The following is a 14,024-nucleotide window of genomic DNA, read 5'->3' on the forward strand; positions in this document are numbered from 1 at the left end:
GCTTCAATATTATAGTATAAAGATATATCATCGTCTAGAAGATTAAAAATTCGAATCTCCTATCTCCCGTGCTTTTAAATTAATCTTTTTTTACCATTTTTTTTCAGTTCAATATAGAAAATAGAAAAGTTCAAACCTCGAAACATATGCTTCCACCTACCAATTAAAAAATGCGCCAGTTAACCCATCCACATATATATATATATATATATATATATATATTCATGAAAATATTAATGAAAAATTAGAGTATATTTTCTAGTAATAGGCTATAAATTTAAGTATAATACAGAAGCCCTTTCATTAGTTTCAACACTCGCACTGATCATAAGCAGTGAAATCTTCTGTAAGAAAAATGGAGATTTTGCTTCAAAAATAGAGTCGACTTAAGTTTAGAGGGGATGGGAAAGTGGGAATGGCTCACATCAAATACTTCTGACACTTTCCCTCAAAACTGATTTTGTGCAGTGAACTCCAGACTTTGGCACACCAGATATGAATCAAGCTGATGAAAGCCATTACAAGTCCCTTTCTGATTGAATGCTTCGAAGAGATTAAGACCAGCCATTACACGGTGGCTACTCATACTGTAAAATGATCTGACAAGGTATTGCAAAAAAAAACTTGATAAGAACTCAAGAGAGCACAGAATGAGATTGCAATCTTGTCTTCACTTCATCTAAGCAAGCTTCAAGATCCAAATATTCTTGGGTGTCTGAGAAGTTAACAGCCTGAAAATGAAGCACTGTAAGTTCATATCTATAGGAGTAGTGGCCAATTAGCATGAGGTGTGTTTTCATGAGAAATGGCACTATGTCAAGTACTTCCTGCATACATCAATGGAAAAGGTGATGTATCTTAATAAACTAAATAATCTTGCCTGTTTTACTGTGTTCTTGAGGTGCATCTCGGCTGCATATAGTTCTCGCTGACTACTCGTAGTGGCTGATATATGCATGTAAACCCTGCATAGTTCCAATGACGCTTGTGCAAACTTAACGAACCTATCCTTATCTTTCCAAAGATCAGAACCCTGAAAAGGTCGAGCACGATTAGTTGATTCAAATGATACTTTCTGAACATATGTATTTGGAACCACCTCAACATCACAAGGACTCCTAAAGCCAATATGAAAAGTTAGATGGTTATATGTAAGAAATGTATGCACAAATGAAGGAAGAAAGGAAGTTCAAGCGCTCGGTATTACTAAGATTTCTTCTAAATTGTAGATTAAGTATCAGGTGACATCACACAAAGCAGACGAATTTAGAATAAGCGATGTACCTGAGATGCCTCCCAGATTAAAGAAAACAACCTAACTTGCACATATAGATACTTCGGTTCCTAAGGATACGTATACATGACAACACAGAACAATGGTCTTTTGACAAAGTGACGAAGATGTTAACTCGATAGCTTTCCACAAACCACACTGAATGGTGTACAAATTGTGTGGTTAATGCACAAAACAATATCAAGTTGTAGAAAAAATGGGCAATACGAAAATTATCTCATTCAAGACAACCAAGGAAAAAGATGGTTACAAGAGGGGGTGTAGAAATTCCTTTTGTCCATAAGAAACAATAATTTGGAATAATTTGGAATCAATGCTTACTCCGCATAATTAGAAAAGGAATATGAGATCAATTAATAAATACAGTCGGAAGTTAGTTGACGAGATAAACAGGAGTTGTGAGAATCCATCTGTTTGACATTCGCCATTGTAAATTCCAAGCTTAATCCCATACCTGATATGATCTGACTTGCTTTAGAAGGGCCTCCGAGCACATTGTGTAGTCTCCTTTAATTTTGTGCCACCTTGCATAAATCCCCCATATATCTGCTCCAGTCCCACCTCGAACAATCTTAACAAGAAGAAAGTAGAGACAAATAACAATTACATGTCTTAATTGCGTGATCAATCGTAATAACAATGAAATCTCACATCAAAGTTTAACTTGCTTTTTAGTATAATTCATTCCCCTTGATGTTCTTGTTACAAAGCATTTTAATGATTATCCTTTGCCCACTTGTAGTAAACAGGGATTGGGGCAAACACCCACCTTGCATTTATTGCAAGAACCACTCGTCACATCAACTTCCTGAAGGATCTTACGCATTTTAATGATTATCCTTTGCCTACAATACTTTGAACTAGAGTCATTTCCTGTAACTGTCCAGTAGGTTAGTTTTTGTTCTTTCGTCTCTTGGCTCCTATTGTAAATATGGCATTCCTTTCTGCATCGAGTTTGTTCACTCTTTCATGGAGCAACTAAAGCTAGTAATCTCAACAGGAAACTTGGTATAATGTAGTGCGACCAGTTTCAGACTTGATAGAGCGCATGAGGGTGGAATACCTTTCTTTATCCTTCTATTTTGAGCCCCAATTCTAAGGTTTTTTCTTATTATCCCCCAAAGAAATATATAGACCAATCCCTAAACTAAACTTTGTGTGAAAGAACTTCAACTATCAACTGTCAAAAAGTATAGCGCTGAAATAAGAACTCAGCTGTCTAACACACTTTAGTTTTTTTCATCATAAGAAATGCAGAGATAAACTCAATCAGCGGTCCTACACCTTTACTGAAAATTGAAATTTCCTCAGCCCCAAACGTCATCCCACCTAATCATAAAAATCATCTCCTTTGTGTGGCAGGTTAAAGTTTCAAAAAAGGTCAAAATTAGTGGGGTATATTTTATATGGGAGAGTCAATTCCATGGATTGTATTTAAACACACTTCCTTTGTATTGTACCCGTAATGGTACATTACACTCTAGGCGGCTGAAGGATGACCTTGACCATATATGTAGGTTTATCAGCTCAATCCCTTTGGACTCGGTAGATGAAGTCGTTTGGTTTGTGATTGGCCTCGAGTAGGGATTGATTCTCATTGGAAGAGGTGCTTCTGGGTTCTTCAACCAAAGTTTTGTGGCATACCAGTTTCTTAGCTTCTTTGTTGTTTTATAGAGAATTTGACTTGAGAGGGACAACATAAACTTTAGAGAGGTGAAAAGGTCATGTGAGGAGGTCTGGTAAGTTGTTAGATTTAATCTCTTTGTGAACATCGGTTACCCGGCCTATTTGTAATTATGAACTAGGTTTTGTCCTGTCATGTTGGATTTGGATCCTTTTTGTAGTTAGGTCTCAGAATCCATTTTTGTTGGGTTTTCAGCTTGGTTTCTTACCACAAACACATATTCTCACAAATCAAATATTCCATGGGAAATGAAGCAACAATGAACGGACAAAATTTTCATTGTGCCAACAAATGGGGGGTGAGGATTACAAAGAACCCTTCTGACTGCATGTATCAATTCCAGCCACAATTACTTAATTATTCTAATTTTTCCTTACAACTAGATCACCCAGTATCCTAGTCCATCTTTTTTCGTATTCCAATACTTCCACCGACAACATAATGATTAGAATGATAATCAATCAAAATAAATAAATATTGAAGCAAAAGTAACTTGGCACTTCAGAATTAAAAAGGCAAGCTTTTTTTTTTTTTACCTGACGAAAAACCTTTCCTATTAACTCCATCATATGATCAGTTTCCCTACTTTTATCAACCGTCAAGTCTGCTTCACAATGATAATATTCAGAGTGGCTATTTGAAGCTCTCCGTTCTACCTCCTGCATGATTCTCTCCAACAATTCGACATCAACTCTACTATTCTTTGTAATATCTATCACCTTTTGTACTGCTTCCAATGCCTTGAAAGAAAGAAAACAAAGAGCTACGAGTAATTAATGCAAATGCTTCACTATAAATGATCAAATTTTAATAAATAGGCAACGTAAATTATAAATGTGGAAGTACTGGAATATATGGGTTGATGTTTTTCAATTCTAAGAAATAGAAGAAAACACCATCCTACCAAAACATTGAACCGTAAATAAAGCAGCAAACGCAGTATGTACCAGAGAAAAGTGAAGGGTCAGGTATAATCAATCATATTTTGAAATCTTGCGGGGGCTTGTTTTTTGTGGGTACTATTCTTTTTACTTTTCCACTTGCAAAAGTATGTTGATTGATCCTAAGTCCAATTTCAGAATAAGTATAGTATCACATTGGAAAGCCACAGAACAATAGGCTCCATCATTTTGGGAAGCTAGACCCAAAGGATATCTTTTTCTTCGTAGGAAACCTGAAAGCCCCAGATATCAAACATGTGACACCCGATAATTCAATCTAAAGCCTTCCCCATTATATCCAACCCACCTTGAGAAGCAAGTAGCTTCATATGAATACACCTAAAACAATAGGAACAACGGAGTAGACAAGCATACCTGTCCAATATTGCCCGTGTCCAAAGCAACATGGCTGTAGTTCTCCCATAATTGCCAACTATTTCGTCTGTAATGAAGTTCACATTCGGTCACTTAGAAAAAATCTTAAATAAAGACTTAGAGAGCTATGTGCATTCGAACTTTTATTGATATTAAACATCCAGAAACGTTTCAGAAAAAAAAATGTTATGGATAAAAGCAGAGAGACCGAACTTGAACTTCAAGGCTTCTTTAAAAGCAATGAAGGCCTCTTTACTCCTTTTCTTGATCATATGCCTGCATCATGCGTAAAGTGCACAAGCAACTAAATACAAACAAAATTGTGAATGGGACAAAATATAGAAGATGATTGCAGAGTAAGAATACAGTAGAACAAAAGGTCAGAAAAACGTACAAACAAGCAATATTGTTCCAAGCCTCCCCATTATCAGGATCAAGTTGAACTGCACGAGTAAAACCATCAAGTGCCTTGTCAATATCCCTTGCCTGCATTTTTCCATTAAAAAAGAACTTCAAGAATTTTCCAAGACCATTAAAATCTGAGAAAACAAAATTATGGAAGAACCTAGTTTATATGCTCTGTAATTTGCATGGCAAGTTACCTTTAATGCAGCAGCACCAAGTGCAAACCAACCATCTGGATACATAGAATTCAAGGCCATTGCAGACTCCCTACAAAAGAAATATATATTTGATATAAAGAAAATTAAACACAAAACATAAGAGCCATACAATGATTGAGAATATAAGTTCCCAGCTGAGTGGCATAACTGTGACTAATAGAACTTTAGCAGTTGGAATCAGAATATACATGGGAAAATCCAACCAAAAAAAGATAGTTTTACATGTAGAAGAACTTCTCAAGGAAAAGTACATGATACTCCAAACAAATTCCATCATTCTGTCAATGAAGAATGAACATAAAGAAAATCAATGGACCAGATGTACTAAAAAAACCAATGGTTCACAGTAAGACATACCATAGGATTTTGGAGGTGTCATAGTCCCCTCTGTTGTATGCACTACGAGCAAGAGATCGCTGTAAAGTATAAGAAAATAAACAATCAAAACATGAAGCATACTTGGGAAGTCATTTATATAATGTAACCAAATCACCTTAGCTCGAGCTGATCTATTATTTGAAACTTCCAGGGCTTTCTCATAGTAAGTATCACTATTTGTAACATCACCCAGTGAGCACCTACGATTATAATTTTTTATATGAAAGTGAGTGAGATAGCTAGAATCATTGTTGAGCACCCTAACCCCACCTCGCCAACCCCAAAAGATGATACACAAATAAGTTACAGTAATTGGTAAAAGAGAGTATAGGATCTCTAGACAGAGAACCAATTGACAACAACAAGCCACAAGGTGAGGATGGACAAAAATTGTTCTTGCTTCGGGAGTGTGATTTAGGGATGTGATTTAGAGATCTTTAGGAAGAGGTGAACACTTGAGAAGTGGGAAACGAGAAGGACAGGATTTAAGACTTGTACCAAGAAAGAACCCAATTTTGTTTACTCTACTCTTGGCCCGTCTGTAGTGAGTTACTCGAATGAATCTTTTCTCTCTTCTCTAGCAAGGTTAGTGAGGGAAGGGGGCGATTTAGCCTCCTTTCAAGAAGAGGTCAATGGCGGGAATAAGGTGACCAAAATTGTTCAGGTTGAGCAAAAGTAAGTAGCAAGTGCGAGGGCAGATGGAGCTTCAAAGCGGTTGCAAGTTTTGAAAATCATGTCTGAGACCGATGCTAATGAGATGTGCTCAAGTGAAATGAATGGGGTTTTCCCTCAATACAAATCTTTTATCTTCCAATTTGAGGCAAAGCGAGAGGGCAATTCTACCTTCCTATCTTTTCCATTTTTACCAACCTTGTCCCCTACATTCTTTCATTCAATGGATTCAAGGATGGATTTGTCTATTCCTTTATGTCCGTACTCCCTTTTTGTAGCTTTCCACAGGGCTTATTGAGCACCTTCTAAACCCTCCAAAGGGTTGTGGGCAAGAGAATGTTGCATTTTTTTTATACCTTCAAGTGTCAGCTTTAGTGAAGGGAGTCCTCCGACAGACAATCAAGAGTCGTTGGGTAATTTGAGCCTCTTGCTTTAGCCTCGAGAGTGTTCATTTACATTTCACAAGCATTTACTTAGAGAATTGTTAGATTAGGTCTTGCATAGAGTGGGATTGCAAATTGTGCCCAAAGGGAGGCTCAATCTATCTCGGTGAATAGGAAAGGGAAGTCTAAAGGCAAAGGGAAAAAGAAGAAACTGGAAAGAGAACTAAAGAAACTTGAGTGTAAATTATGAAGGAAAGAAGGTTTTGCGGATAGTAAGGGATGCCAATGGATCTCAATGACAATTTTGTCATGGGATGTTAAGGGGCTTAAAGGTAGTTAAAAAGGAGGTTAGTCAAGGAACGGTTGTTGTGGGAGCACCCGAACACTGCAATTTTGGCGGAGACAAAATGTGAGAGGTATAGTCATCAATTTATTAGAAGTTTTTGGTGAGACCGCCATGAGGAATGCATAAGGTTGGAGTTTTTTGGTGTGTCGGGGNGGGGGGGGGCATTTTGGTAGCTTTAGAGTTACCTAGCTTGGGAAATGGTCGAGTTACATCAGTGTATATAGTTCTCCCATGAAAGGAAGGAAGGAATGTCGGCGCTTGGTTGGGGATTTCAACGTGGTTAGGCATCCTTTCGAGATGTCTAGTGGGGTCGTGTTACAAGATCCATGCTTCGATTTAATAGATTCATTGAGGATTGTGATCTCATAGATCCTCCATTGGCAAACGGCAAGTTTACTTGGTCTGGCTTGAAGGATGAAAAAGTCAAGTGCAGGATGGAATAGGTTTCTCTCTTCTGAGGCTTGGGACGAGTTATTCCCAAATCCTAAACAGACCTTGGGGTCGAGACTTACTTCCACCAGCTATGGTAACCTTATGTGGGGTTCAAATCCGTTGACAACATGTGGCAGTCCCACCCTCCTTCAAGATTCCTTATCCTCGTGGTGGGATGTCAAGGTGGATGGAAGGTGGGAGTGCTTTGCTTTCTTGGGCAGTTGAGAAGTCTTACAGCTTCCGGAAAGGAATGGAATCTTTCAACTTTAAGGGATTTTAGGAGAAAGAAGTTGACGATTGTTGAAGTTAAGGATCCAATCATCAGAGGAGGGGGTTTTGACCAGGGAAAATAAAGAGGAGCGGTTATCTATGAAGGGGGACTTTGAGACCATTCTTATAAGGGAGGATATGAGCTTGGGACAAAAGGCTAAGGTGAATTGTGTGAAGGATAGTGACAAAAACACCTTTTTTCGGGCTTGTTTTGTATGTCTTTCATTTGTTCAATGAAAATTCAATTTCTTACCCAAAAAAACAACCCGCAAAAGCTATTCTAACCAAAAAAATAAATATAAAAAACAACTAGAGAGCGAAGACTAGTGAAATAGAATCAACCAAAAAGCCAAGCTCAGAGAAAGATAAGCAAACTTACCAGAGTTTGGGGTCAGTGGGTGTTTGAGAAAGTCGACTCTTGATAAGATCTACAGCCGCTGCTTTCTTCTCTAATAAGCTGTTAGTTTAATGAATTATCATGAGATTGTAACTGGGAAAAGAAGAGTAGACACGAGATAGACTATTGAAAATACAATCACCAGACCGGTAACAGAAGATTAGGTTATCCCACAACTCCAACTCCTCAAAAATTTTGACTGCCTCCCCAATCAAACCGCAGCTCACTAAAAGTTCTCCATATTCTCTGAAATTCAAGTCAAGGACCATGAACTAAACAAGATGTAACAAGTTTGGCATAAACTGGGTACAGAACGTTTTTAAAACCCCACACTTCTTTGGCAATCATGACAAAGAATGGAGTGTATGGTATGGAACTTTTAATTTAAAATTTTCAAACTTCTATGATAATCATGACAAAGAATGGAGGGTAAAAGTCAATACTTCCTCAAAGCAGGAAAAGTAGGAACATAAACCCCACAACAGAAATACATCCTTTGAGCTACTCCTGGATAAGAATCATAAATACCCTGAACCTGGAACAAAGAAAATTATTGATGAGAGACACCACGGTAAACATAATGAAGATGATCCATCGGACTTCTGGTGTACAACAGAAAGAACATTTACTTTCCTAGAAGTCCACGCCCACCTCAAGGCCCAGACTTGGGAGATATAAAAGTACAGCAGAAAGTACATTATCAGACTCAAAAATTAAGAGGTAAAAAGACAAATGTAAATAATGCCCAGCCCATATTCCCACTTCACTGTCAGGGAACCAAACTTACTGAGAATAAGATAGAAACAAAAGTTCAAGACAGACCACCAAAAAAGTCGAGGTTTTAGCAACAGGTGATTAAATGATAAGAAAAAAGGTATCTTCGAGGAGACTGATGAAATTGGAGAAAAGATGCACTTCATACCAATTTTTCCATCATCACTAATGCACGCTCCTTTGTACGACTACGAGTTGATTCCCATCGAACTCGCAAGATGTTGCAGAAAAACCTCACCTGAAAATGATTGAAAATTTACATCAAAATTAAATTAAGTAAATGAAAAGGTCAAGTGCAAAATTGGAATAGATCAATCCATTGAAAAAATCTAAACATTTGAAAGGTCAACATTGAAGAATAACAGAAAACGAATGAAGTTTTACAAACTTCATGTGCATAAAAATTGAAAGATTACCAAAGTAAAACCAAACATGAATAATTTAAGGCTAAATATATAATTTAGTCCCTTTAAGAACTAACCTGCCATGGGCTGACCAGAACAACTAATCCTATATTTTCTAGCAATAATGTAACACAGAAAAAAAAAAAAAAAAAAAGTCCATGTTCAGAAAGGCGTGGCTTCACAATCATTTTTTAACTGACATTTCAATTAAAAATGGAAGATTCAAAAAAAGGAGGGGGAAGTGTATCCAAACCCTGTAATTTATTTAAAAAGAAGATGCCACAAAAAGCTCTCTAATGTATCAAGATCGAAATTCACAGACATCTTCCAAGACAAATGTAGTTAGGTCATGAAATGAGCTTGCTCTTACCATAAAGAATGATGAATGCTGACTATCGATAGCTTCTATATATGGAGCCATATCCCACCCTGTAGAAAATAAAATTTTCTCATAATATCACAAAAAGAAGAGTTAAAAAAACAAGTACTGTCTTTAAGTCGAGATAGCAAGAAACTAGAATGTGGGAAGTGAAGAGTCACTGATTACATAGGTACGACCCATCACTCATTTTATATGATCCCAATCTAATTCAAACTTCAAATCACTTCTCTTAGAATTAAGACAATGTGGCTCAAATAAAAAAGTTCGTTTTTATAGTTCTTATTTAACATTTTTCAAATAAATAAAAAGGTTATATTTTATATATGTTCTAGTTGTTTGGGAATAACTCCAATTCAAAATCTTTTGAGCTAAAATATTTCTTTTATTCCACTTCCAAAAAAAAAAAAGTAAGTCTTTAATAAATATGTGATAGAAAATAATGATCAAAAAAACATTTTCAGATTATTTAGATGATTGATTGGTAATTAACAAAAGTTCACCGCTTAATCATTAGCATGCTACATTACACTCATACAAGCAGCAAGCAAAACACAGATGATAAAGGAATATTTGAATTACACTGTACAATTATAGCACTTATTCGTTTCAATTCACAATCATGGCTGAAATTAAAAATCCAAAGTTGAACTAGTTAAATCCCTTCCAGCAATACAATAATTGTAGGGAATTAAGCAGTCATGTGCAGTGTACGGTAGTGAAGTTCAGGCAAAACCTTATCCCTAAAAGCTTCCATCATAATAGTGATAAAGAGAATTCATCATCTATTCAAAAGTTCATGTCGATTTTTTTTTTGTTTTCCCTCATTCATCGTAATTAAGGCTGTAGTGCCCTTGATCCATGGGGGTGCAGTTAAAGTCACAACACTTTACTGATGGATATGGGGGAATACTTAGATCTAAGACATAAATAAATATCAATAACCAACGTTATCATTGACAACATCAGGTCAAGTGAACTCACAAGCTTCGCTCATTACATAAGCCCCACAAGTTAGGCTGTTAAAAGAATGCATATTAAGAAGGCTACAAGGCTACTTGTATTTTCTACTCGTATGTTCTTCTCTTATATATAAATAAATAAAATCTAAAAGAACAGAGATTTGTTAAAGCTTCTTAGAACATTTTTCATGGGAGCCAAACTGTTCCTTAAGTCTCTTATTCACTGATATTGCAACCAAGAAAGAAACAGAAAGCACACAAAATTCATATAAAACACACTCACTCTGCATCTCATCAGATCGAGAACTCTTCTCAATTAGAAGGCATTTTGCCAAAATGGTTGCCTGCTGGATTGTCTTGAGGTTAGAAACTGTGGAACCACCACTCTGTATTCCATCTGTTTCAGTTCCAGACACGTTACCATTATTTACCAACTTTGGCGCCATCAAAATGTCAGAGGTCTCAGAAGCTTTGGTTTCGGAAGGCAAATTATCCTGATCCATGGAAGAACAATGTGTCTGATTCTTAAGGTCACTGTCTAATGAGTCTGTATTTGCAACAAGAACCAATTGTGCCTTTGGCTCCACCTACAATAAAAGATATATCTAATAAGCTGAAACTGACCAAAATTTCAAGAAACCACTAAATTGCATTTTATAAGCTCTCACCTGATATGAAGTACGAAAACCAAGAACACCCGTAACAGAAAGCTGAAGATCGGATTCGGCTTCAGCTGACTCAAAATGCTGCCTGCCAAATAGCTATCTCAGCAAAAATTAAATTGAGCAAAAGGAAAAGGCAGGTTGTGACAAAAACATGAAATTTCAGTAAGTGGTTAGATTACCCTTAAAAAAAAATTAATGATTCATACATGGAACAATAATGCGAGTATGAAAAAAATCAAGATGAGAATACATGGGAATTAATGCACGTAGTTCATCAAGGCTAGATAGTGCATTAGTCATTAATGAATAAAATTAAGACGGTTTCTCAGGATATTTTAATTCTTACCGGCATGAATCAACTCTTCCATAATAATACTCCATTATCCCAGCTTCCAAATGAACCATGGAAACAATTGTTGAAGCCTCTCCTTCTAGTAAATTAGTACCCCAATAGCTCTTTACGTTTTCCAAAATGCCAAAATGAAGTAAGGATTCGCCCATAAGAACATGCAAATGTTCAAACAAAGAAGAAGACCGCTCATCTAAAATTCTCTGTTGAAGAAACACAACCCTGGCAAGCCACCAAGAAATGCTTTTCATCCCACATATTGAACTTGCATTTTCCTTAAATAGCACATCTTTTATCCTTGTGAGCAGCATCTTTGCAAACACTATATACTACAAGACACGAAGAAACGCTATCTAAAAACAACAGCAAGCGAAATACTGCAAGCAGATTATGACTGGAAAGTTTAATATGAAATTAACAAACACACACATACGCATGAACATGAATACGTGCAATGCGCGAGCACGCGTGCATGCGTATGTGTATATTATATGCACGTCAATCCAATATGACATCATCCGGCCGTACCTGAATATTGGTGAATTTACCAAATAAATCGGAGCCGGTGGACATGAGCTGATGCCTCGCCCAATTATCCCACTCCGCAAAATCTTCAGTTTTCGGCTCTATGACTGCCATGGGAGATCTAGCCAGTCTCTCTAACGGTCTACAAAATTGCATACATAAAATAAAAGTATCAATTAGGAAACAGAGATAAAGATAATGAATTCCCATCATTTTAAATCTCCATGAAGAATAGCCGAAGCCTCTGCTTAAGAAAACATAACAACTTTAAACGCGGGAAATCGTTATTTTGGCTCACCCAGTCACGTTACACTGAGTAAACGCGAGAAACAATGAAATTGCAATACAAATCACGATCATCAGTCTATATAATTTATCCTCCTCATTTTCAGATTCACTGAAAATGAAATTCTCAGCGCGCTCAAGCAACTCAGTGTACACCCGCTCAGCGCACTCGGTCGAGTCAGTGAATGGAAACTGTGACTGATTGACAAGTCCAAGAACGAGCCGAGCAGCGTCGGAAGCAAGGGTTTTCCCATAGTCGCCGGCTACAATAGAACTCACGAAGGCGTCAAGAGGTTCGTGGAGATGATTGCGTGAAGTTTGGTTTTGAGAAGCTACCGGACAGTCCAACGGAGGAGAAGAAAATGTACAGCGGAGGAGACGAAGCTCGAAAGCTCGGAGAATCTCCGGCGCCGATTCCGACATTTTCGTCAGGGTCTGCGGATGTCCGGTGTGGAAGATCGATATGGTTTAAACGGTGGCGCCACCGCGCGTAAGAACGGAAAGGGTTTATGGTTTAGGGAATGAACTGGAATTTACCTGTCAAACCCTAGACACATTTTTTCTTTTATTTTATCGAACGGTAAAAAAATTAAAATAACGCTGAAAATACTCCAACACACGTGCGGAAAATGTGTGGATGACAGCTTTCGTGTAAGCATTATTATTATTATTATTTTTTTCAGATTATTGTATATTTAAAATAAAATATTAAATTAATGCAGGCAGTCTGTTTTTCTTTTAAGTAAAATATTTTCTTTAGAATATATTATCATTAGTTAATATAAATACTTTTAACATATAAATAAATACGTCTTAATTATATACTAATTACAAAGTAATTTAAATTAGTAGTTGCTAGTCCCTTTATAGAATATTCATAATTCAAATTTGAAGTTGATTCTCTTTTTTAGTTGAAATTTTTTAAAAAATTTAAAGATAATTTTGAAATTTTTTTAAAAAAATATTAATAATTTGTTTGAAAACTAAGCATACTTTTTAAATATTTTTAAAATTAAAAAATATTTTTGAGACGTAAAGTTGAGAGATATTATTGAAATTTTTAAAAGATTACACACATTATGAAATTTTTTTAAAATTTTTGTATTTTTGAGATAAATTAAAAATTACGATTATTTTTAAGATTTAAAAAATAATAATAAATATATTATTAAATTTTTTTTCAAATTTTTCATATTTTAAAAATTGAAAGATATTTTTATTAATCTAATCTTATTTTATTATTCGGTCAAAATGGGGTAATCACAAATTAAATTAAAAATACAAAATTAAAAATAATACAGGTGGAGGAGACAGACAATGAGTGGCTGGAAAAGGGAGGAAGCTTGAGGACCACGTGGCGTGACACCTGGATTCCTCGCCATTTGATTTGATTTACAAGTAACGGCAATAAATAAATTAAAAAAATAAATAAAGAAATACCCAAATAGAAATACGCCAAAAAAATACCCAACGCATTTATTCTCTAATAAATTTCATATTACACCTCACCACTTCATTTATTGATATTCTTAATTAATTCATACTTCATTTTCATGTACAAAATATAAACATAATCACATTGCCACGTAATAATAAATCCAAATTATTAATTTACATTATAATATAAAATAACTCGCGAACAAAAATCAAGAGAAATCTTTCTAAAATAATAATGTCTATTTTTTTACTTAATCGTAATAATTTAAATACTTTAATAAGAAATAAAATTCGTATACCTAACTTTGAAAAAGTTTGATACTTTTAATATATGCCTGTAATGATTTCATTTAATTCAATTAATGACAGAGATATTAAATTTATGAAATCTAACGTTGATTAATGATTATCCTTATTCTACCGAGTGTCCACTTACCAAAACATTAATA

The 14,024-nt window shown here is 35.7% G+C and overlaps 1 protein-coding gene across 2 annotated transcripts; it reads right to left on the bottom strand.

Moving 5' to 3' along the window:
• Nucleotides 1-254: 254 nt before the first annotated feature.
• Nucleotides 255-12,697, bottom strand: LOC111437201 (tetratricopeptide repeat protein 27 homolog). Of its 2 annotated transcripts, XM_023075075.1 has the most exons (21): nucleotides 12,152-12,697; nucleotides 11,857-11,995; nucleotides 11,326-11,657; nucleotides 10,983-11,064; nucleotides 10,598-10,901; nucleotides 9,344-9,402; nucleotides 8,718-8,807; nucleotides 8,239-8,330; nucleotides 7,943-8,041; nucleotides 7,778-7,855; nucleotides 5,411-5,495; nucleotides 5,275-5,333; nucleotides 4,897-4,966; nucleotides 4,689-4,780; nucleotides 4,508-4,570; nucleotides 4,295-4,361; nucleotides 3,515-3,718; nucleotides 1,749-1,865; nucleotides 881-1,033; nucleotides 597-731; nucleotides 255-562 (listed from the first exon to the last, which is right to left on the bottom strand). In XM_023075075.1, exons 1-20 carry the CDS (start codon nucleotides 12,559-12,561, stop codon nucleotides 636-638), a joined length of 2,691 nt encoding a protein of 896 aa, XP_022930843.1. In that variant the 5' UTR covers nucleotides 12,562-12,697; the 3' UTR covers nucleotides 255-562; nucleotides 597-635. The 2 variants fall into 2 exon arrangements, with proteins under 2 accessions (XP_022930843.1, XP_022930837.1); XM_023075069.1 differs by having other exon boundaries at nucleotides 255-731.
• Between the last annotated feature and the right edge of the window lie 1,327 nt (nucleotides 12,698-14,024).

The sequence above is a fragment of the Cucurbita moschata genome, unplaced genomic scaffold, assembly GCF_002738365.1.
Source record: "Cucurbita moschata cultivar Rifu unplaced genomic scaffold, Cmos_1.0 Cmo_Scf00003, whole genome shotgun sequence".
NCBI classification, from domain to species: Eukaryota; Viridiplantae; Streptophyta; class Magnoliopsida; order Cucurbitales; family Cucurbitaceae; genus Cucurbita; species Cucurbita moschata.